Source organism: Sinocyclocheilus grahami, unplaced genomic scaffold (genome assembly GCF_001515645.1).
Source record: "Sinocyclocheilus grahami isolate Dianchi unplaced genomic scaffold, SAMN03320097.WGS_v1.1 scaffold901.1, whole genome shotgun sequence".
NCBI lineage: Eukaryota > Metazoa > Chordata > Actinopteri > Cypriniformes > Cyprinidae > Sinocyclocheilus > Sinocyclocheilus grahami.
In genome coordinates this window covers 838,305-859,739 of record NW_015506080.1, presented here as the reverse complement: position 1 = coordinate 859,739, position 21,435 = coordinate 838,305, and the positions used below count along the sequence as shown (strand labels likewise).

At 38.9% G+C, this 21,435-nt stretch overlaps 2 protein-coding genes across 2 annotated transcripts in view; one reads left to right on the top strand and one right to left on the bottom strand.

The window, feature by feature from the left end:
• Positions 1–12,453, top strand: part of LOC107564007 (synaptotagmin-17-like) — a 36,903-nt gene extending 24,450 nt beyond the window's left edge. The window contains exon 8 of the mRNA XM_016248996.1: positions 12,248–12,453. Within this exon, the coding sequence (XP_016104482.1) occupies positions 12,248–12,444 (197 nt within the window). The 3' untranslated portion in view covers positions 12,445–12,453. The remainder of the gene's footprint in view (positions 1–12,247) is intronic.
• Positions 12,454–16,831: 4,378 nt separating this feature from the next.
• On the bottom strand, positions 16,832–19,151 carry LOC107564014 (C-type lectin Cal-like). The gene is made up of 4 exons (XM_016249004.1): positions 18,946–19,151; positions 18,745–18,838; positions 17,781–17,913; positions 16,832–17,283 (listed from the first exon to the last, which is right to left on the bottom strand). Exons 1-4 carry the CDS (start codon positions 19,149–19,151, stop codon positions 17,207–17,209), a joined length of 510 nt encoding a protein of 169 aa, XP_016104490.1. The 3' UTR covers positions 16,832–17,206.
• Positions 19,152–21,435: the final 2,284 nt, after the last annotated feature.

Here is a 21,435-nt window from a genome sequence, read left to right as displayed (position 1 = left end):
CCTTTAATGCAATACCTGAAAAAGATGCAGAAAACCCACTAGAATTGGCAGCCTAGTTTGCAGCAAGCATAGCGTACTGCAGCCATAGAAGTGAGCAATGAACGGATCAGAGATTGCAGATTCTACCTGGCCTAAAAGCTTCAGCATCCATTTAAAAGTCTATAACAACAGCATATAATAACTCAAATCAACTCATCCGTTTACAGGTTGGCCGTCTCCCATTGACATTTGTGCTCGTTGTGTTACGTGTCCTCAATCTGACAACCCGCATGAGCATAGACAAAAATCCTTACCAATACATTAGCTTTGCAACAAGCATGTTGCTTGCTTAATCACAGCATGTTGCAGTAGTCAGAAACTTGTCTGGCAATCCCGATCATTCTTTCCCACACTCCTCAGGAATGTGGAGCATTAAACGTCGATGTGCAGCCTTGATTCTGCAAGAAGCCTTTCAACTCTGAGTCGTTACTATTGATTTGGAGTTCTTTGACTGCTCCAATAAAATTTGTCCCCCTGTCAGAACGAAAGTGCTTCACTGGTCCTCTGACGGCCAAGAAACGACGCAAAGCACAAATAAAGCTTGATGCTGATAAGGACTCCACAACCTCCAAGTGAACTGCTCTGGTACTCAAGCAACTAAATATGACAGCCCATCGCTTGTTCTCAGCGTTATGCCCTCTTGTCTTGCGTGTTACCACAGTGAATGGTCCGAAAACATCAAGACCTGTGTGTGTGAAAGGTGGATCTACAGAAACTCGATCTGAGGGCAAAGCTGACATCTTCTGACTCTCCATTCTACCTCTCAGCTTCTTGCATAGCACACATTTGTGGATGATATTTGAAACAAGTCTTTTGCCACTGACGATCCACAAACCAGCACTCCGTATAGCACCCTCCGTAAAATGACGGCCTTGATGAGCCACTTGATCGTGATAATGCTGAATTAAAAGACCAATCACGTGATGGTTGGGAGGGACTATCAAGGGATGCTTCTCTGGATCCGAGATGTCAGCAAAGTGAATGCGACCCCTAACTCTTAACAGACCTTCCTCGTCCACAAAGGAATCAAGTCTCAAAAGTGTGCTATGCTGCGAGACTTTACCAAACTTGGTCAGACTCTCAAATTCCTCTCTGTACACTTCTCGCTGTACAGTTTTGAATATAGTCAACTTAGCTTGTGATATCTCCACATCTGAGGTTTTGGTACACAGATGCCACTTTCGACAGAGATTGTTAGGAAAAGATTGTGAGAATGATTTTGCGATGTGAGTAAGAGTAGTCACAGCCCTCACCAAGGATCTCCAGCTTGAGAAACGTTCGAATCTGCTTGAGCCTAGTAACTGCTCTTTAACGTTAGTTGCCAGTGTGTTCACTTGAGGGCGAATTTCAACATCCTCTTCTGCTATGACAAGTCCATACGACTCCTTTAAACTACATTCTATAGGGTTACATTCCCTAAGGAACTCTGGACCTGAGAACCAGTTGGTAAGGGGTAAGTGGGCTGCTGCCACAAACCTGGTGGCATGATCTGCTGGGTTCTGTTCAGAACAGACGTAATGCCATTGACTAGGTTCTGTGGCTTTTCTTATGCGCGCAACTCTATTAGCCACGTACATGTAGAATCTGCGTGTTACATTGTTAATGTAACCGAGTACTATGCGACTGTCAGTATAGAAGTGGATGTTTTGGAGCTCTGTGTCGATTTCTTCCTTTATGAGTTCCATCAACTCGACAGCAAGCACCGCTGCGCATAACTCCAGGCGTGGAACAGTATGTGCTGGAAAAGGGGCCAGCTTGGATTTTCCCATTACAAACCCCACATGAAGCTGTCCGTTTGAATCTATTACTCGTAGGTATGCTACTGCAGCAATAGCTAACGTAGAAGCGTCTGAGAAGATGAACAGCTCTCGAACCTGAGCTCTGCCCAATGAGGTTGGGACATAAGATCGTGGTATTTGCAATCGATGAAACTCAGCTAGAGATGAAGTCCATGCCTCCCATGGATCTCTTTTGTCTGACAGAAGAACGGTGTCCCAATCCTGCTGTATAGTGGAAAGTTCTCTCACTAGAGCTTTGCCTTGCATAGTGATTGGACAGACAAACCCGAGAGGATCATACAAACTATTGACTGTGGAAAGGATCCCTCTTCGAGTGAAAGGTTTGAGATCTTGAGAAGCTTTAAATGTAAAGCAGTCTGTCTTGAGGTTCCAACTTATACCAAGGCTGCGTTGTAGAGGTATGGGGTCTTTATCAAAATTTAGGTCTTTGAGATCTTTGGCTCTCTCACTAGATGGAAAAGCTTCCATCACCAAAGCACTGTTGGACGCCACTTTATGCAGATTCAAGCTCGACTTTGATAACATTGTTTGTGTGCGCTTTAGGAGATTAATGGCTTTTCTTTCAGTAGGAACAGATGTGATGCCATCGTCAACATAGAAGTTGCGTAACACAAAGTCCTTAGCATCCGTTCCACACTCTGTTTCACCAAGTTCTGCTGCTCGTCTTAAGGCATATATAGCGACCGCTGGCGAAGGACTATTGCCAAAGACGTGAACAGTCATTCTGTAGTCAATGATCTCCTTTTCTGCACAGTTGTCCTTGTGCCAAAGGAAGCGAAGATAGTTGCGATGCTGCTCTTTTACTTTGAAACAATAGAACATCTGTTCTATGTCCGCCATCACAGCTACTTTCTCCCTACGGAAGCGCAACAGCACACCCAAAAGCGTGTTGTTGAGATCAGGCCCGCTCATCAAAACATCATTGAGGGAGACCCCTCCACACTGGGCACTCGAATCAAATACCACCCTAATTTTGTCAGGTTTGTGGGGGTGGTAAACACCGAAAATTGGCAAATACCAACATTCTTCCCCCGACTGCAAGGGTGGAGCGGGTTCTGCTTGCTCATTTTCAATCACCTTCTGCATAAACCCAAAGAAATGTGTTTTCATATTTGGTTTCTTTGAAAGAGTACGTTGCAATGAGTTCAGCCTTTGCATAGCTTGCTCTTTATTGTTTGTGAGTTGCATTCTTGGAGAGCGGAATGGAAGTGGCGCCACCCAGTGGTTATCCCCGTCAAGATAGACCTCTTTGTTCATTATGTCTAAAAAGACTTTATCCTCCACAGATAGAGCTGCTTTATCATCCTCTGGAGATCTGAAGAACACATTTTCCTTCAAACTCTTTGAATAGCTCTCATTAGATTTGAGAGACACTAGAGCTTTGCCTTGCATAGTGATTGGACAGACAAACCCGAGATGATCATACAAACTATTGACGGTGGAAAGGATCCCTCTTCGAGTGAAAGGTTTGAGATCTTGAGAAGCTTTAAAAGCAGTCTGTCTTGAGGTTCCAACTTATACCAAGGCTGCGTTGTAGAGGTATGGGGTCTTTATCAAAATTTAGGTCTTTGAGATCTTTGGCTCTCTCACTAAATGGAAAAGCTTCCATCACCAAAGCACTATTGGACGCCACTTTATGCAGATTCAAGCTCGACTTTGATAACATTGTTTGTGTGCGCTTTAGGAGATTAATTGCTTTTCTTTCAGTAGGGACAGATGTGATGCCATCGTCAACATAGAAGTTGCGTAACACAAAGTCCTTAGCATCCGTTCCACACTCTGCTTCACCAAGTTCTGCTGCCCGTCTTAAGGCATATATAGCGACCGCTGGCGAAGGACTATTGCCGAAGACGTGAACAGTCATTCTGTAGTCAATGATCTCCTTTTCTGCACAGTTGTCCTTGTGCCAAAGGAAGCGAAGATAGTTGCGATGCTGCTCTTTTACTTTGAAACAATAGAACATCTGTTCTATGTCCGCCATCACAGCTACTTTCTCCCTACGGAAGCGCAACAGCACACCCAAAAGCGTGTTGTTGAGATCAGGCCCGCTCATCAAAACATCATTGAGGGAGACCCCTCCACACTGGGCACTCGAATCAAAGACCACCCTAATTTTGTCAGGTTTGTGGGGGTGGTAAACTCCGAAAATGGGCAAATACCAACATTCTTCCCCAGATTGCAAGGGTGGAGCGGGTTCTGCTTGCTCATTTTCAATCACCTTCTTCATAAAACCAAAGAAATGTGTTTTCATATTTGGTTTCTTTGAAAGAGTACGTTGCAATGAGTTCAGCCTTTGCATAGCTTGCTCTTTATTGTTTGTGAGTTGCATTCTTGGAGAGCGGAATGGAAGTGGCGCCACCCAGTGGTTATCCCCGCCAAGATAGACCTCTTTGTTCATTATGTCTAAAAAGACTTTATCCTCCACAGATAGAGCTGCTTTATCATCCTCTGGAGATCTGAAGAACACATTTTCCTTCAAACTCTTAGCATAGCTCTCATTAGATTTGAGAGAACATGGTGGGTCAGGTAAATATGCCAAAAGAGGTGACTCACCCTGTTCTACAACGTTAATGCCCTTCGTGCACGAAGAGAAGAATGAAGTTCGCCCATTGAGAAGTATGTTGGTCTTGTAAGTGTTCACGCTGGATTGATGATGAATGCCATCAAGGCAAATTTCTCCCACTATCACCCAGCCCAGGTCTAAGCGCTGAGCATATGGTGTGTTGTGGGGTCCATTGCGTTGTTCACGCACTTTGTGCACACTAAGAACATCGCGCCCCAAGAGAAGAAGGATAGGAGCACCAGGATCTAAAGACGGGATTTTATCTGACACCGCAGTGAGGTGGGGAAAATGCATAGCTACCTCAGGAGTAGGAATTTCAGATCTATCATCTGGTAAGGTGTTACACTCTATCAAGGGTGGAAGAGCTACTACTGTTTTCCCATCAAGCGATTCAACAGAGAATCCACTTACTTTCCTCCCCGCCGTAGACACTATGCCTGAACACGTCTTCAATGTGTAAGGGGAAGAACTGCCAACAATGTTGAACAGATCAAAGAACTGTGACTTCACCAATGATCTATTACTCTGTTCATCCAGTACATGTGTTTGGCTCTTTCACATTGATTAGCGGGATAAACATTTACGAGACAAATTTTCGAACATGACTTGGGCTTACTAGCATCTCCGCAAATCTCAGTGCACTTGTTGTTGACCTCAGCAGTGTCCCCATCTGTTTTTTCCATGATTTGATCTGCTGTTGTTACAGATGCTTCAATGGACCTCGGAGCAGAACCCGGATGCATGGCTGCAATGTGTCGGTCACTGTCGCATTCTCTACACTTAACAGAGGCTTTGCAGTCTCTTGCAACATGCCCAGTGGAAGCACAACATCTAAAACAGATGAACTTTTCCTTCAGATGTGCTTTTCGTTCATCTAGGTGTTTGCTCCTGAACGTGCGACACTTTTGAAGTGGATGAGGTTTATTGTGTATGGTGCAAAGCTTGTCTGGGTCTACATTCTTTTCTGAGTTTCTGTCTTGGTTTGGTCGTGCAGCCATTATTTCTGTCTTCTTGACAAAGACAGAAGTTCTGTTACTCGACCTGGCAGCTCCGTCGGATTTTGTGTTGTTTGAGTAGCCAGTTGAAGCAAGGGCAAAACTAGGGTCGTTTCTAGTTTTTGCTTGTCTACAAACATATTCAACAAAGAAGCTGAAAGGAGGAAAATATACGTTATGTTCTTCTTTGTACTTGGAACCTTGCGTAATCCATTTGTCTTGAAGACTGAACGGGAGTTTTTCTACAATGGGGTTGACTCCCCGCGCTGTGTCAAGGTAAGCAAGTCCAGGTAAACGACCGCTCTCTTTTGCTGACTGCAGCTCAAGCAGGAAATATCCAAGGTCTCTCAGACGATGGGTGTCTTTGTTTGTGATGCGAGGAAATGCGTCAAGTCTCTTTAACATCGCCTGCTCGATGACCTCTGGACATCCGTAGCAGTCTTCCAGACGACGCCATATCATTCGAACTCCTAAGGCAGGATTACTGACATGAACTGATTTGATTCGTTTAGCATGATTAGACGAATCAGGACCAAGCCATCTGACAAGAAGGTCAATCTCCTCTCTACTAGCTACATTGAGTTCACTAGTTACAGCTCGAAAAGACGTTTTCCACGCCCAGTAATTTTCTGGACAGTCATCAAATTGGAACAAGCCAGAACTCACCATTTCTTTTTTCAACAAATATGTAGTGAAGTCGTTTACATGTGGTAGTGGTGATGCTGGAGTAAAGCACTCAGCAGGGACTTGAGAAGGCAGGCTTGAGTCACGCTGCATTCGTACTTGATAGTTTTGATGCCTTACTTCATCAGCTCCATCAAATGGCTCAACTTTTACATTCGAACGAGAACACTGGAAGTCGCGTTGAATCGTCTGTTCCTGTCTCATAGGAATTGTCTCAGCATTCGATTCCTCCTTCACCCTTGGAGGGAGAGAACTTAGTGAGCCTGCAACATAACTCCGCGTCACATAACTTGAACCCTCACTTGTATGTTGTGAATTAGGAGTCCGATTGGGAGCCTTTTGTAGCTGAGAATGTTTCTGCACATACTCTTTGGTGCGTTCAGCTCTACTTGAGATGCACGATTCTTTATCTAGGTCGACACTAGCTCCGTCTTCTCTATAAACTGCAGCTTCGTAAACTTCTGCCTCTGTAGATGCTGCTACAGCTTCTTTCTGCAGTTGTAACACGTATAAATCAGCTTCAACCTCTGCTTTTCTGTGAGCTGTCTCAGCTAGTGCTTTCTGTTGATGCTCTTCGATTTGAGCTCTTTCTCTCATCATGATGGCTTCCCTCTCTGCATAAGAGGCGTTTACTTTGCTGGCTGCTGCTTTGGCTCTTGCTGTGGTCGCAGCTGCACTAGCCAAAGATCTACTTGAACGATGTGATCTGCTTGACCATGATCTTGTTTCTAGATGTTGGTCAGCTTCCTCTTCTTTCTTGCAAGGCTGTGACTCATCCATCTTGATATTACTCCTAAGGCAGGATTACTGACATGAACTGATTTGATTCGTTTAGCATGATTAGACGAAACAAGACCAAGCCATCTGACGAGAAGGTCAATCTCCTCTCTACTAGCTATATTGAGTTCATTGCTTTTCTGTGAGCTGTCTCAGCTAGTGCTTTCTGTTGATGCTCTTCGATTTGAGCTCTTTCTCTCATCATGATGGCTTCCCTCTCTGCATAAGAGGCGTTTACTTTGCTGGCTGCTGCTTTGGCTCTTGCTGTGGTCGCAGCTGCACTAGCCAAAGATCTACTTGAACGATGTGATCTGCTTGACCATGATCTTGTTTCTAGATGTTGGTCAGCTTCCTCTTCTTTCTTGCAAGGCTGTGACTCATCCATCTTGATATTGTAACATTAAATGTAAGCTGGATTAAATCCGGTTTGTTTGTCTTCACCCGCCGTGCAGACAATCTTTTACTATTCTGCCCTGACAATGGTGTTCTGAACCATGTGTTGACAGATAGCTAACAGAAATAAAGCTCCATCACACGTTCTTTGTTGTGCTTATGTGATGCACACTTTACTTTACTGTAAAACTGAAAGAAACATAAAAGATACAAATTACAAAGTGATTTACAAATATCATGGATATTTTCACATTCACAAACATCCACTTACATAATCAAACAATTAAATAAACAACCGATTTATGGTAAGAACATGTACTTACAGGATTGCGCAGCTTCATTAAAAAAAGGATTGCGCAGCTTCATTAGCATATTAGCCGCCAGATCGTGCTATATTCCAGAATCAAACATAGATCTCTAAACATCTTAATAACAACCAGCTTTTAATTAAACTAACAACATTATTGCAGTTGTTTTCAATATGAAATTTATAACTTACGATCGTATCTACTCCAAGGATTAGACCGCAAACAATGCCGTACATCCAAAACGCAGATCACAGAAAACGAGTATCTTCTTCTACTCTTTTACGTGCTTCCTGTTGCATTCTATTTAGTAGTGTAATAATATTTGTCACACACGAACTACTTACACAAATCAAAATACAACTTCCAAAGAGAAATACTGCACAGAACACCATGATATAAATTTTTGGTCATACCGCCCAGCACTAGGGAATGCATCACCCCAAGCTCAGCAAGTGAGGAACCAGAGGAAAACGAGTGTATTTACGTGTATTTTTTATTTTATTTATTTTATTTTTAAAGCGCTGCCAGTTGAAACGCATACACGAGAATGCGTGTTTCATTTAAACTTGTTCTCATGGCCTTAACCAGGGGTGCCTAAACTCGGTCCTGGAGGGCCGGTGTCCTGCAGAGTTTAGCTCCAACTTGCCTCAACACACCTGCTGGTAAGTTTCTAGTATGCCTATAAGAGCTTGATTAGCTGGTTCAGGTGTGTTTAATTGGGGTTGGAGCTAAACTCTACTGGACACCGGCCCTCCAGGACCGAGTTTGGGCACCCCTAGAGCTTATATAGGAATGCCCCGATAGGTGTCGTATTCCTATAGGTAGATGTGATCAGCTGAGAATCAGCTGATGCAAGCTTGACTCACGTGACCTGCCAGAACTAACGCTAATGCTTGATTTTTCAAATATACTTCCTTTGTAGGGTGGCCATATGTGTCATTTATACAGGACACGTCCTGGCCAGGATTTTTATATTGCCTAAAACATCTGAAGTATTTTGACCAATAACATGCAGGTATTGTACATAATCGACCAATTGTGGCGTGTCGCGCATGAGAAAAATGCGATGCAAATACGCACACGTGTTTGTTTGTTCGTTCGACTTGAAGCTGCGCACCGATCGTTGTATGACACTAAAGTACCGCGAGAGTGATTTGAAAGCATAAGGAGCCGTCTGCTCTGCTCTCTATAGCTCTCGTGAAATAATGGGCTTGTTTGAGATGAGCAAATTCTGCGCAGAATCGATCACCGGTGATCACCACGAGATGCATGCCGGTTAGAAAAGTGTCCGACTTACCGCCGACTTGCTCTGATGTCATGCTGACGTGTGCAAAAAAACTCTCGCGGCGGCGAGGCGGCTGTGTCGGATTGTACAGTTGCTCTCCACCTACTGCGCTGACCAAAAGCATGATGGGAAACGACTGACTGACGTCACAGCTTAATGCTCATTGGTTCAGACACCTGTGATGCTGCGGTTCTCTTCTAAAATTTTTTATTTTTTATCTGATTTCATGTGATTATGTATTTAAATTATGCATGAATATTCCCAAACACGATGACAGTGCGATCTCTGTGTGAGATATGTGATTGCTGTCATATTTCTATAAAAATCTAAAATACATGTTTGTATTAAAGCAAAAAGGGATGATAAATACACCTTTCGTATGGAATTAAATAGCAAGCACTTTAAGTGTCTTGTTCATCATATTTATTTTCATATAAAAGTATCAGAACTGAAATTATATCATGTTTATAAGCAACACAGACCATGAATGAGAATAACGCGATATCTGTCTTTGATCTCGTTGGTATCTGTTCCACTTCGAGAGGGCAGAACTGTCCGTCTTGACTGCGCTTATTTCACTCCTCCCCTCACTGCAGCCACCTACTCTCACCAACATTTCAGGCAAGGCGAGGCGCATCTCAAACTAGCCTAATGTCATACAACGATCGATCTGCACAGTGCCAACAGCCAAAACCTGGATATTTTAGGCAATATAGAAATCCTGGCAAGGGTGTGTCCCGTAAAAATGGCCCGTATGGTCACCCTATTCCTTTGATACATGACTGCATTTGAATGCATTTGGAGGAGATAATAATGCATTATAAGATAACCCTTGATGCCTTTTTTCCTCAGCCTTATATTTCCAATTCTAAACCAGCAGTAATGATCTGTACCTCATCTCAATTGTGGTTTTATCAAATGTGAACGAGCCCAGAGCAGTAGAGTTCCCTCAGGACTGTTGATGTCATCAGCTCAACATAGCGAGTCCAGTGCACCACGCCTGTTCTTTTGCTTTCAACTGATGATGTCAGCCATCCAAACAGCTCAAGGTTTGTCTTTTAACTGACATATATTTTGCAACGCTTGAAGACAAATAAATCTGGTTTAACAAACTCTTCTATTAGAATTATAGGATTATACATAGAAGAAAGTTTAATGTTGGCAGGGGATTCATTCCGTTATTCCTGTTTGAAGGACTGGTCAGAAATGGGGGAAAAAAGTCAAAAATGAAAATTGTCATCATTTATTAACCCTCATGTTTTTCCAAACACAATTGTCTTTGGATACATTTTGGATAACATGCTGATTGCTCATTTCAGTGCAGTTACAATTAAAAGGGACCGGAGCTTTTAAACTTCAAAAAGGATGCAAAAGTCAGGGTTATATATATTATAGAGTTAATGAAAAATAAAACCATAAAACAGCACTCTCATTACTCAAAATAAAATAAATGTTAACTGAAATAAACTATATATATATATATATATAAAAAAAAGTAACATTTTATTTCAGCTAATTGGAAACATTTTCATTTAGTTTAACTTGATGTACTAAAATAACTAAAACCAAAACTGAAAAAATATTTAAAGCTATATAGACTTGGGAAAAAACTAATAAAAATGATAAAAACACTACGAAATTACTGAAACTTTACCTAAAGGTAAAATGAAAAATCTTAATCAAAATATTAATAAAAACTGTATTAGTATCTCAATGATACTAAAATAAACAACACTGGCAAAGGCACATCATAAAAGTATCATAAATGTGGTTCATTCAGCTTGTTCACTATATTCCAAGTCTTCTAAAGAACTGACTGAAATGTAATTTAATTTATTTTTTCCACTGATCGTCCTCTTAGAATCATCCCCTTAACTATTGCGACCGGATCATTGAGTCTTGGATTTGAACTCAAACTGGATTCATGATTTATTGCGTAATTCACAATGGTTTTATGAACTGAATCATTAAAGATATTGAACTCACACACTTAGGTTGGAATACAGCACAAGAGTCATGTGTGATATTCACCATATATTCACATTTTTTGTAACTCAAAAGAACATCTGCTGATCCAATCTGAAGGTTCTCAAAGCAGATCTCCACTATAAATAAGTCTCACATACTTTTTATGTGGTTTAACTCGCACCTTGAATTCATATGGTGATGAGGAAAAGGAGTAGCTGAGATAAATGCTGCTTTTGCTCATGTAGGCTGTAATAACAGCTTTAGCTGTAAACTTGTGAAGGAGTCCTTGGCGTGCAGTAGGATAAACCTCTTCTCAAGAGCTGATGTTGCTTGGTGGCGGTGTATCACCAGCTCTGGTTTGAAGCTAGAGTCATGATGCTGTGAGATCCTTGTCTGGAGTGTGGCTGCAGCACTGACTGCCACCTCTGGGCTTTGTGACAGTATTATTTGTGCTTCCTGCTATTTTCCCAGCACTCCGCTGCCAGTTACAGGAAAGAGAGGAGAAGCACAGAGAAGAAAAGTCTTCAATCTTGTTTATGAGCAATGATGAAATTAACAGTGCCTCTTACTCTGACCCTACTCCATTAACAAAATTGGATTGAGGCAGAGAAAAACAGATTGACAGAAAAGATGAGTAATAAGCCAAAGAAATAAGAGGACACATTTGTGTCATTATCTGTTATTGTATCATTGATTTACTATAATAGTTTTTGTTAATATTTTGAATTAGATTTTATTTTTATATTTGATTTTAATTTTAAAGTTTTGAGAAATTTGTTATGTGTTTTTGTCATTTATATTAGTTTTTTATATATCTATATAGTTTTTACTTTTAGTTTTAGCTATTTTAGTCATTTATTTAGTTTATTTACTTTAACTTATACTAAATGGAAATAAGAAATGTTGCCTTGACAACTACCTGAATTAATGTTTTTTTAAACATCTTATATATTTTTTAAGTATTATATTTTATTTCAGCTAATGTTTCTTTTATTTCTTGTTTTTTTTATGGTTTTAGTTATAGTTAATGATAATAATCCTGATTCGTGTGTAGTGTGTCTTCAAACATTGAATGGAAAACTTAATTAAGAAATACGGAAACTCCAAGCAGCCATTATTACTAATAAGATGTTAGTCAAGTATACCTTTTATTCATATAGCACTTTATAAAATATAGATTGTTTCAAAGCAGTGATAAACAGGAAAATAATGATTCAGTGATGCAAACTGAATTCAATTCTGCTGTACAGCAATTCGAAAAAGACGATAGTAAACAGCCATTATTCAGTTGAAATCAGTTCATTGTTGATTAAGTTCAGTTCAATAACTGTGTAAAGTTCATCAATTATGGAATGAGTTAAAAGCAGCTCTTGCGAAAACAGAATATCTTAATCTGACAGGTTTTAACATTGATTTTTATGTCTTTTCCTTCTTAGTTTACGGGCATAACGTGAAGAGTAGCAACGATTTTGTTGGTCGCATTGTGATTGGCCAGTTCTCCACCGGCCCGCAGGAAACCGCACATTGGCGCAGGCTCCTGGGCTCCCAGCGCACTCCGGTGGAACAGTGGCACAGCCTGCGCTCCCGTGCCGAGTGTGACCGCGTCTCTCCGGCTTCGCTCGAGGTCACGTAATACTAACACAGGACAGTCACTGAAGGTGGGATAGAGATCTATGGAAAATAATTTTAACCTAAATATTAAAACACAAAAATCTGGGAGTGTCCTGACATTTCTGTGTGTAATTTTTAATGGTTTGAAACATAAACTAATAGCTCTATTCTCGACTGAATAGTGGGCTCTGTCTTGGTGTTATTTGTGTTCACTCTCCCTTACCATTATTATAATGGGGAGATGTAGACCGTAGGAGAGTTTTTCTGTTTATGATGACAAGCAGAAGCCTGCTGTCCATGTTTCTTTTTATCACATTGATACTATCTTACATGGGAGCTCAATATGATTGCAGTTCTTGAAGTAGTTGGAAATCTGTGGCAACACAGTTGGTAATTTTTATTCCCCAGTTTGAATGTTTAAGTACGATTTTACACCAAAGCTTGGTTTGGTCGTGTTTTGTGACCCTTATCACTGTTCTCATGCACATACTGATCTGTGATTGTGTTTAAGTGTTTGTGGGTGTGTGTGTGTGTGTGTGTGTGTGTGTGTGGTTTATGAGGACACAAATTTGTATAATAACATGGGTATGACATAGGTATTACAACGAGAAGGTGATTTATGAGGACATTTTCTGTGTCCCAGTAATTCAAAAGGCTTATAAATAATTCAGAATGAGTTTTTTTTGAAAATCTAAAAATGCAGAAAGTTTCCTGTGAGGGGTAGGTTTAGGGGTAGGGTTGGTGTAGGGCAATAGAAAATACGGTTTGTACAGTATAAAAACCATTACCCCTATGGAGAGTCCCCATAAACCATAAAAACAAACCTGTGTGGTAAATGTTTGCACTTACAGCAGCTGAGGTCTGCAGAAACCCTAAGAGGGCATGCATTATTTTGTTTTTATATTTTTGTCTTGCTTTATCATAACATTGACTTGTTCTAAATATACCAAAAAAAATTTCTTGTGATCTGGACTTTCGCTTTTCACTATTTCTCGTGTCATCTTTCAAACATCACAAAAGTTTGGGATCAGGAAGGATTTTCTTTTTTTTTTTTAAGAAATGAATATGTTTATTAAGCAAGGATGCATTCAGTTCATCAAAATACATTTATTTCTAATAAATGTATGTTTTGTTTTTTTTATTTTATTCTTCAAAGAATCCTGGGGAAAAAATGATCACAGTTTATACAAAAACAAAATAAGCAGCATATTCGAAAGATTTCTGAAGGACACTGGAGCCTGGAGTAATGCTGCTGAGGATATATGTTTGCAACCACAGGAATAAATTACATTTTAAAATATATATTCAAATAGAAAACGCTTTAATTTTAATAATATTTCACAATATTACTGTTTTCACTCTATATTTGAGCAAATAAAAACAGCAATGTAGTTATTTCGAGATCACAAGAAAATTTATTCAAAAGACTCCTGAAAAAAAAAAGAAATAATAATATATGGCTTCTTTCTAAGTCTGTATCTTGTAAATGCATTAGTGTTAGTGTCTGCACAACAGTGAACATGCTTTCACAGCTTGGGCAATATAATGCCATGCCAAGAAGCAAGAAGTTGCAGATACATGCATTTGTCTTTGCTCTGTTACCTTCATTCCACGCTTTTGCCAAGTTCAGTTCATGTACTGTATTATCAACAACTTGGAGCTGTATTTTGTCTCAACTCTTTCTTATTTAGTCTATGAAGTATGTAAGGATAAATAGGATATGTTTGAGGAAAAAATATGTACTTAGCATAGAATCGAAGTGCAATCAGAAACATTACTGTATCTGTTTTCTTAATCTGTCTTCTGTGTGAGCTGTGCGAGATAAGTGTTTGTTTCAGGTCAATTGTATGTTTCCACCAATGTCAATGTTAATGTAGATGATTACAAATGATTGGAGTGGTAATATTAACACATAATAATAACGACGCTGTGCCGGTGAAGATATGTATTTATTTATTTAGATAATAAATGCATATAATAATAGCTATATAATTATCTCTAAAACATATCTGTGTATATTTATAACTTAAAATGTGTACAGATAATTGAACAAAGCATTTTGCAATATAGATGAAAAAAGAAATTGATAGAAGTAGAATATAAATAAATCATGAAATAATTTTTTTTTTTTCAAACCTGTTGAAATGACCTCAATGACACAAAGATTTTGGTTTCAATGGTGCCTGTTTTTAACTGTCTGCATTCTATTCTAAACAGAAATGTTTAGTCCACCATCTCCCTGTCTGCTTTGAAACTTCTTCGAGTTTTTTTTCCACTGATGCTGTCCATGTAGTGTGAGCATAAATGAAGCAGACCTCTGATCAGCAGAATCCCTTTAAAGGTCTCTTTCACGGCGATTGTAATGTGTGAATCAATCAGAGAGATGTATCAAGTGAGGAAAGTGTAGTTTGGTTGTTCCATGATGCATTAAAGTGATGTTTATTACTTGGCTTCTCCCTTTTAATATGCTTTTTAATTAAGAATGTTTTATAGAATCTTCTTATGCCTTCATATTTCATATAACTGCTGCGCTTTGGTGCAGATTGGACATCAGTAACATCCAACAACATTAGATCATTAAAGAACATTTGAGTGAACAATCCCTCTGTTATTCATTTGAAATATTTGTTTAAAACATTTTGCAATTTCAGTGATGACCCTGGCAATACACTAATTAAATCACACACAAAAAAAACAATTCAGGCTTGTTTGTGTAAAAATGTTCCCTCTGCAGGCTTTAAGAGGGAGAACATTACTCTGAGGGTTACAAGAGGGTCAATTAATTATTCTCTTCATCAACAGGGGAACAGCTTAACCCCTAATGTTCTCATGAGTCCTGGGTCAGGCACAAAGACATCCATCTAGCACATAGAAAAGCATAGGTAAACAATGGAAAAGCACAGTGGAATAGAAAAACATGTTTTGTGTGAGCAGCCCCTAATATTTTCTTAATATTATTAATAATAATATTTTCTAAATATTAATATTTTGGCCCTAACATTTTCTAAATATAGAGGTGTCTTCTAAATAAATAAGCATAATTAATGACAATTATGACAATTTCTTTTAAGTGTAATGTAGTAAATTCCTCCTCTTGTCATTCCAATTCAGTTTCCAATACAACGTCCTTGAAACTCCAGATCAGCTAATGAATTGAAAAGACAGCATTTTTTAACAAGAACAGACATTTTGGTCACTAATTGGCACAGCACATGAACTAGAGAGAAAAGCAGAAAAGGTCATCTGCCTAGCTGAGGTTAAGCTCTTTCTGTCTTTTTGGTAGAAGCTTAAATGCCTTCTCTTTTAGAATCTCACCTTCTAGGTCACTGACAGATAAATGTGCACAGACGGACACTGACAGTGTTTGGGATTCCAGATCAAAACTCAGGAGTCATTATATGGACACAAATTCCTGTCTCAAGGTCTGCGAGAAATTAAAAATATCCTTTCTATCAAAAATAAGAGACATTTTCTGACTTCTTCAAATTCTGGGGTCTCCAGCAAAAGTACCGTATTTGAAAAGAAGGAAATAATGTCTCAGAACATTAACGGCCAGATTATTGAGTGGGAACCTCTGTTTTCCTTCAGAAACATTTGTGACCAAAGTGTTCGGTCTAGTTCAGTTTGGCCATATACTGCAGCTCACAATCTACACTAAAAGAAAAGGTTCTTTATTGGATTCAATGATTCCATGAAGAACGTTTAACATTCATGGAAGCTTTCCATTAGACAAAAGATTCTTTATAAAAAGACTCTTTAGATTATTAAAATGTTTGCCACAGAAACAAATGCTTCTTTTAAGAACTGGTCACTGAAAGGTTCTTTGGGAAAATATATACATACATACGTGTGTGTGTGTGTGTGTGTGTGTGTGTGCGCGTTTGTATAATGACAAGGGTATGACATAGTATGACATAAGTCAGGAGAAGGTGACTTTTCAGGACATTATCCCATGTCCCCACTTTTCAAAACGCATATAAATCACACAGAATGGAGTGTATTGAAAATCTGAAATAGCACAAAGTCTCCTGTAAGGGGTAGGTTTAGGGGTAGGGTTGGTGTAGGGCAATGGAATATATGGTCTGTACAGTAGAAAAACCATTACGCCTATGGGATGTCCCCACTTTTCACAAAAACAAACCTGTGTGTGTGTGTGTGTGTTTGATTTCTGGTATATATGGTTTATGAGGACACAAATGTGTATATAATGACATGGGTACTACAATATAAGCATGGTTTATTTGGACACTTTCTGCATACCCGTAAACCAAATGGCTTAAAAAACACACTAAATTGTGTTTTTTGAAATTAGTTTTCTGTAAGTGGTAGGTTTAGGTGTAGACTTAGGGTAAGTGGATAGAAAATACAGTTTGTACAGTATAAAAAACATGGCACTTATGGAGAGTCCCCGTAAACCACATATGCAAGAATGTGTGTGCATGTGGACACCAGTGCAGGTCTCTGGCTACAACTAACTGTAATTCGCAACAATATCACCAACATCAATGTCCAATATTATCAACAGCACCTTAAGGGTTAATTTCCAAATTTGTGGAACAGAGAAATGTATGTCATGATTCATGGCCCCAAAGGACCAAGAAAACAGCACTATAACAACAGTGATGAGAGGATGATGGGGGCAGGGAATTGAAGTAAAGCAGGCTGGAGAGAGCCCTTCATCACTGCAGGGATGGAGATGACATCTGGTTGCTGCACTGTGATTGAGTGATGTTGGGTGTCAGTGTTGATGATAAAGAATTGTATAAACAATCTTGGATCTGTGGTTAGTTTTCCAGTGTAGGAATCTTACAGACGAATGGAAAGGCCTTATCACAATTGTTGTCGTTCCAAGACCTCAGTGCTGCAAAAGATGGAAAGATGCAAACAGTTTCTTCATTTTGTCCTGTCTTAGTAATGTTACATAATTAGTGGGGCTGTCAATCAACTATATATATATATATCTTATTATTGGTTCCACAAATACATTTAGCAGCACGACTGTTTTCATCATTGATAATAATAGGAAATGTTATTCGAGCACCAAATCAGCATATTAGAATGATTTCTGAAGGATCATGTGACACTGAAGTAATGGCTGTGGAGTAATGGCTGAAAATACTGCTTTGCTGTTACAGGATGAAATTACATTTGAAAAAAAAATATATATATATGTTATTTTAAAATATTTATTGCAATATTACTGTTTTTGCTATATTGATCAAATGCAAATTGCAGCCTTGGTGAGCACAAAAGACTTCTTTCACATGCAACGACAAAGTTTTGAATGATTGTTTCTTAATATGTACTAAATTAAGTAAATTAATTGCTGTTTTAGGATTGAATCTATTGTGAACTCACCACTGTTTTGTCTGTACCAGATCTCCACACAGTCCTCCTCCTCAGGGATGCGATGGATGCCATCATCTGGTTGATTTCCATCCCAGTAACTGTATTCATAGAGTGACCCATCTGTCCACTCCAAAGTGCCCTCCTGTCAACAAACTATGATTAACAACGCTATCACATTTGCTTGCTCCTTGCCCTTTGACCCTGAAGTGATAAGTAAAATTTTCCTGCCAGGCATGAGTTTACAGCTTTGGAGCTTTTTGGATCATTTGATCCAGGATCCCAGAGAAACTTTCAGTTTGCAGATCTGAGGGTTTGTTACAACATCATCCATAAACTACCTACCTCAACCTGGTGCTAGAAGTGTTGGTTCACCGCTGTCTGGAAATGATTAAACGTCACTCAGAGAAACTATCATTTCCATTCATGGGATTATTAACAGGGGAAGTCGTGGCCTAATGGTTAGAGAGTCGGACTCATAACCCAAAGGTTGTGGGTTCGAGTCTCGTACCGGCAGGGATTGTAGGTGGGGGGAGTGAATGTACAGCACTCTCTCCCACCTTCAATACCACGACTGAGGAGCCCTTGAGCAAGGCACCGAACCCCAACTGCTCCCCGGGCGCCGCAGCATATATGGCTGCCCACTGCTCCGGGTGTGTGTTCACGGTTTGTGTGTGTGTTCACTGCTCTGTGTGTGCACTTTGGATGGGTAAATACAGAGCACTAATTCTGAGTATGGGTCACCATACTTGGCCACATGTCACATCACTTCATTAGTGGGAGGTTTTACATACTGGGCTTGGCTTTTTACAACACAGACAAGCTATGTCAGTCATATAGCATATGTTTTTCATGCATGGGTAATAAAAATCATGACTGCTTCACATTGCATCCTAGTAAATAAAACATCAGTGAATCATTCACGCACTACATGCGTGTGAATATTTCGGCTTGCTCTTAATGTTATCATGTTTACCTGTCTTCTATCATGAAGGCCGATCCAAATATCTGTTGGAATTCCTGGTACACAGCTGTTCACAAGATCATAGACAAACACATTTTCCTCCCAGCTATGAAAAACATTTATGAGAAAGTATTTTTTTAATAGAAGCTCCAGCAAAATCCTGTACTGTAAGACAAATTGTGGCATCTCAGCACTGTCGGTGGGGAGTCATACCTGTGGATGGAGGTGAGTTTGGCAGATTTGTGTCCGTTTGAGAACTCGGCACAGTACAGATCTGCCTCAGCCCATGTGCGGTTCAAGGGGAAGAAGCGGTAACAGAAACCCTCAAATTCAGTCCAGAAGAGCGGACATGTCACAGGCTGCATTGAGTCTGACAGTTGCAGGGGCAGTGCTAGAGGAAACGGTAATGACAAATCCATTTTAAATTAACATTTCAGTATGAGCACATAATAGGTCAAACACTTACAAACACCACAAAATTATATTATTACGTTATTTGAAACATCATCTGGAAAGTATCTAGCTGATTTCAAAATATATTGTCATTGTTTCCTTTTCACAGCACCAGCCTGCTTTCAATTTAGTTTGAGCTGTGCAAGAGCTATAGAGAAATTCTGTTACGCAACAAAAACTATTATAAGCTACACTATCCACCAAAAATTATAAATATTACAGTATTTTAAATATTACATTACAATAATTTAAGTCAGCTAAATGTAAGAAAAAAAAATGTGTCCTAAATAAATGATAAATGAATTGTAAGGTTAAGGCATTTGTAGATATAAAGCAATTGAATTATTTAGTATAGTGGCTATTTTCCCAATGTATTATGTTACAAGAAAACTTTTCTTGCCTTCCAAATCTGACTCATACTTAACCTTTAAAGATGCTTTCATTGCTAGTCTGAGCTCTTGTAAATCAATAAAACATTGATGGCAAGCATCGCATTGATGTCACATTCTCATTCATTGAGAAAATGGCTGCAAAATACAGGTTAAAACTATCCATTATAAACAGAAGCACCTATAACTTGGCAAAGCATCTCTTGTTTAGCTTGAGATTGTCTATTCGCAATGTAAAGAAGGACGCAGTTCGAAGTTCCCATGAAAGGGAACTACAAATTCATATCTATTGTTGATGGTGTCTAATGTAAAAATTAAGTTATTTTATTATTCAAAATTACTGATTTTATTTCAGATTTTATTTCATTTACCAAAATATTACTTAATTTGTTAATTAAAATCAATAAGGCAAGCCAAGGTAATTATATTTACTGGTGTTCTAAGTCAGTATTATGGAGTATATTTAATTCCTATTAACTTAGGCAATTTTAAATTTTACATGGTTTTTACATAACCAGATGGACAGCATCTAATTCATATTGTTGCAGAAACATCAAACACAACTGACCTGTGATTCCTCATTAACCTCAGCAACCTGGAATGAGTAAAGATAAATGCTTCAGAAATACCAACATGTTTGCCTCTAGAATAAAGTAAGAAAATAACCACTAGTCAAATGGTTTACCTTCAAATCAATGGAAACATTTCATCTTGTAATAATTTGTTGGAAATATATGGGGGTAGAATTGTTGATGACCTGTTTGAGGAGCTAGCTAAAAATATCCTTTTTGAGTCTGGTATTGATTTTGAGTCAGTTCAAAGCTAGCTGATGTGCAGACATGTGATGACACATAGCACCCCCTGTTTTATTGCTAGAATGTCCTTGTTGTACATTCTACATTGAAAAGGGGTGATTCGTTCCAGAAAAAAATGTCTCTGGTTATCTTTTCTTACATTTTCCTACATTGCTTGTAATCCCTCAGGTGTAGTGCAGATGGTGGTGCACCATTAGCAACAGCTGTGACATTCAGCACTTCCTGTTGCAGGACAATCGAACAGCTGTACGTATTGTTAATTATGAAAGCTGAGAGCTCTGCTGACCTCCAATGAGCAATTTCCATGAAATTGGAAATGCTTTTTGCTGTGCTTAGGGATTTTTTTCCCCCCACAAAACACAAAAATGTGGCCAATAATGGTTTGCAATATAGTTATAGGCTTAATTAACAGTCATAGTTAACTCAAAGGGTGCAATAAATAACACACTGTGAGCCAGATAATCTCCTTAAGTCACCAGCTGTCATCTTTGTGTACTGCTACAGTGTTTATTGTGCACATTGTTGCTTAGCAACTTCAGAACCATGTATTGAGGTGGGCAAGGGTGCCACAAAAAGAGTGATATCACAGCAAGGCTTTGTGAAAGAGAATGTGCAGCTTTCAGTGGACCATATCTTTCTAATTACTGGAACAAGTGCAATGGCTTGAGTTTTATTGGATATTACTGCAAGACATGACAGAAAAGTAGGAGAAAACAAATATTGGGCTGATGAATTCTGCTTTAGCTCCTTGCTACCATCTTGTGGTGTAAATAAAGCAATGTGTGATTTCTGGAAAATAATAATAATAATAATAATAATAATAATAATAATAATAATAATAATAATAATAATAATAATAATAATAATACAAATAAAAATAAATAAGCGAGTTTATGCTCAAAACAAGAAACAAAAACAAAACAAAATTAATTTAATTCAAATGGTAAACAAGTTGCTTACCCCAGATATATATTTTTCTCGATTTAAGCCTAAACTCACTTGATTTTGATCAATCAGAAAACAAGACTTAATATCAATAATATTCT

Bases quoted from the DNA above. Each gene is read 5' to 3' on its own strand.
- LOC107564014 (XM_016249004.1), bottom strand. From the start codon at position 19,151: ATGGATTTGTCATTACCGTTTCCTCTAGCACTGCCCCTGCAACTGTCA. The intron at 17,914-18,744 runs GTAAACATGATA...GTTTGTTGACAG, and splicing joins GCCTTCATGATAGAAGACAG to GAGGGCACTTTGGAGTGGAC. The intron at 17,284-17,780 runs GTGAGTTCACAA...CATCTTTTGCAG, and splicing joins CTGGTACAGACAAAACAGTG to CACTGAGGTCTTGGAACGAC.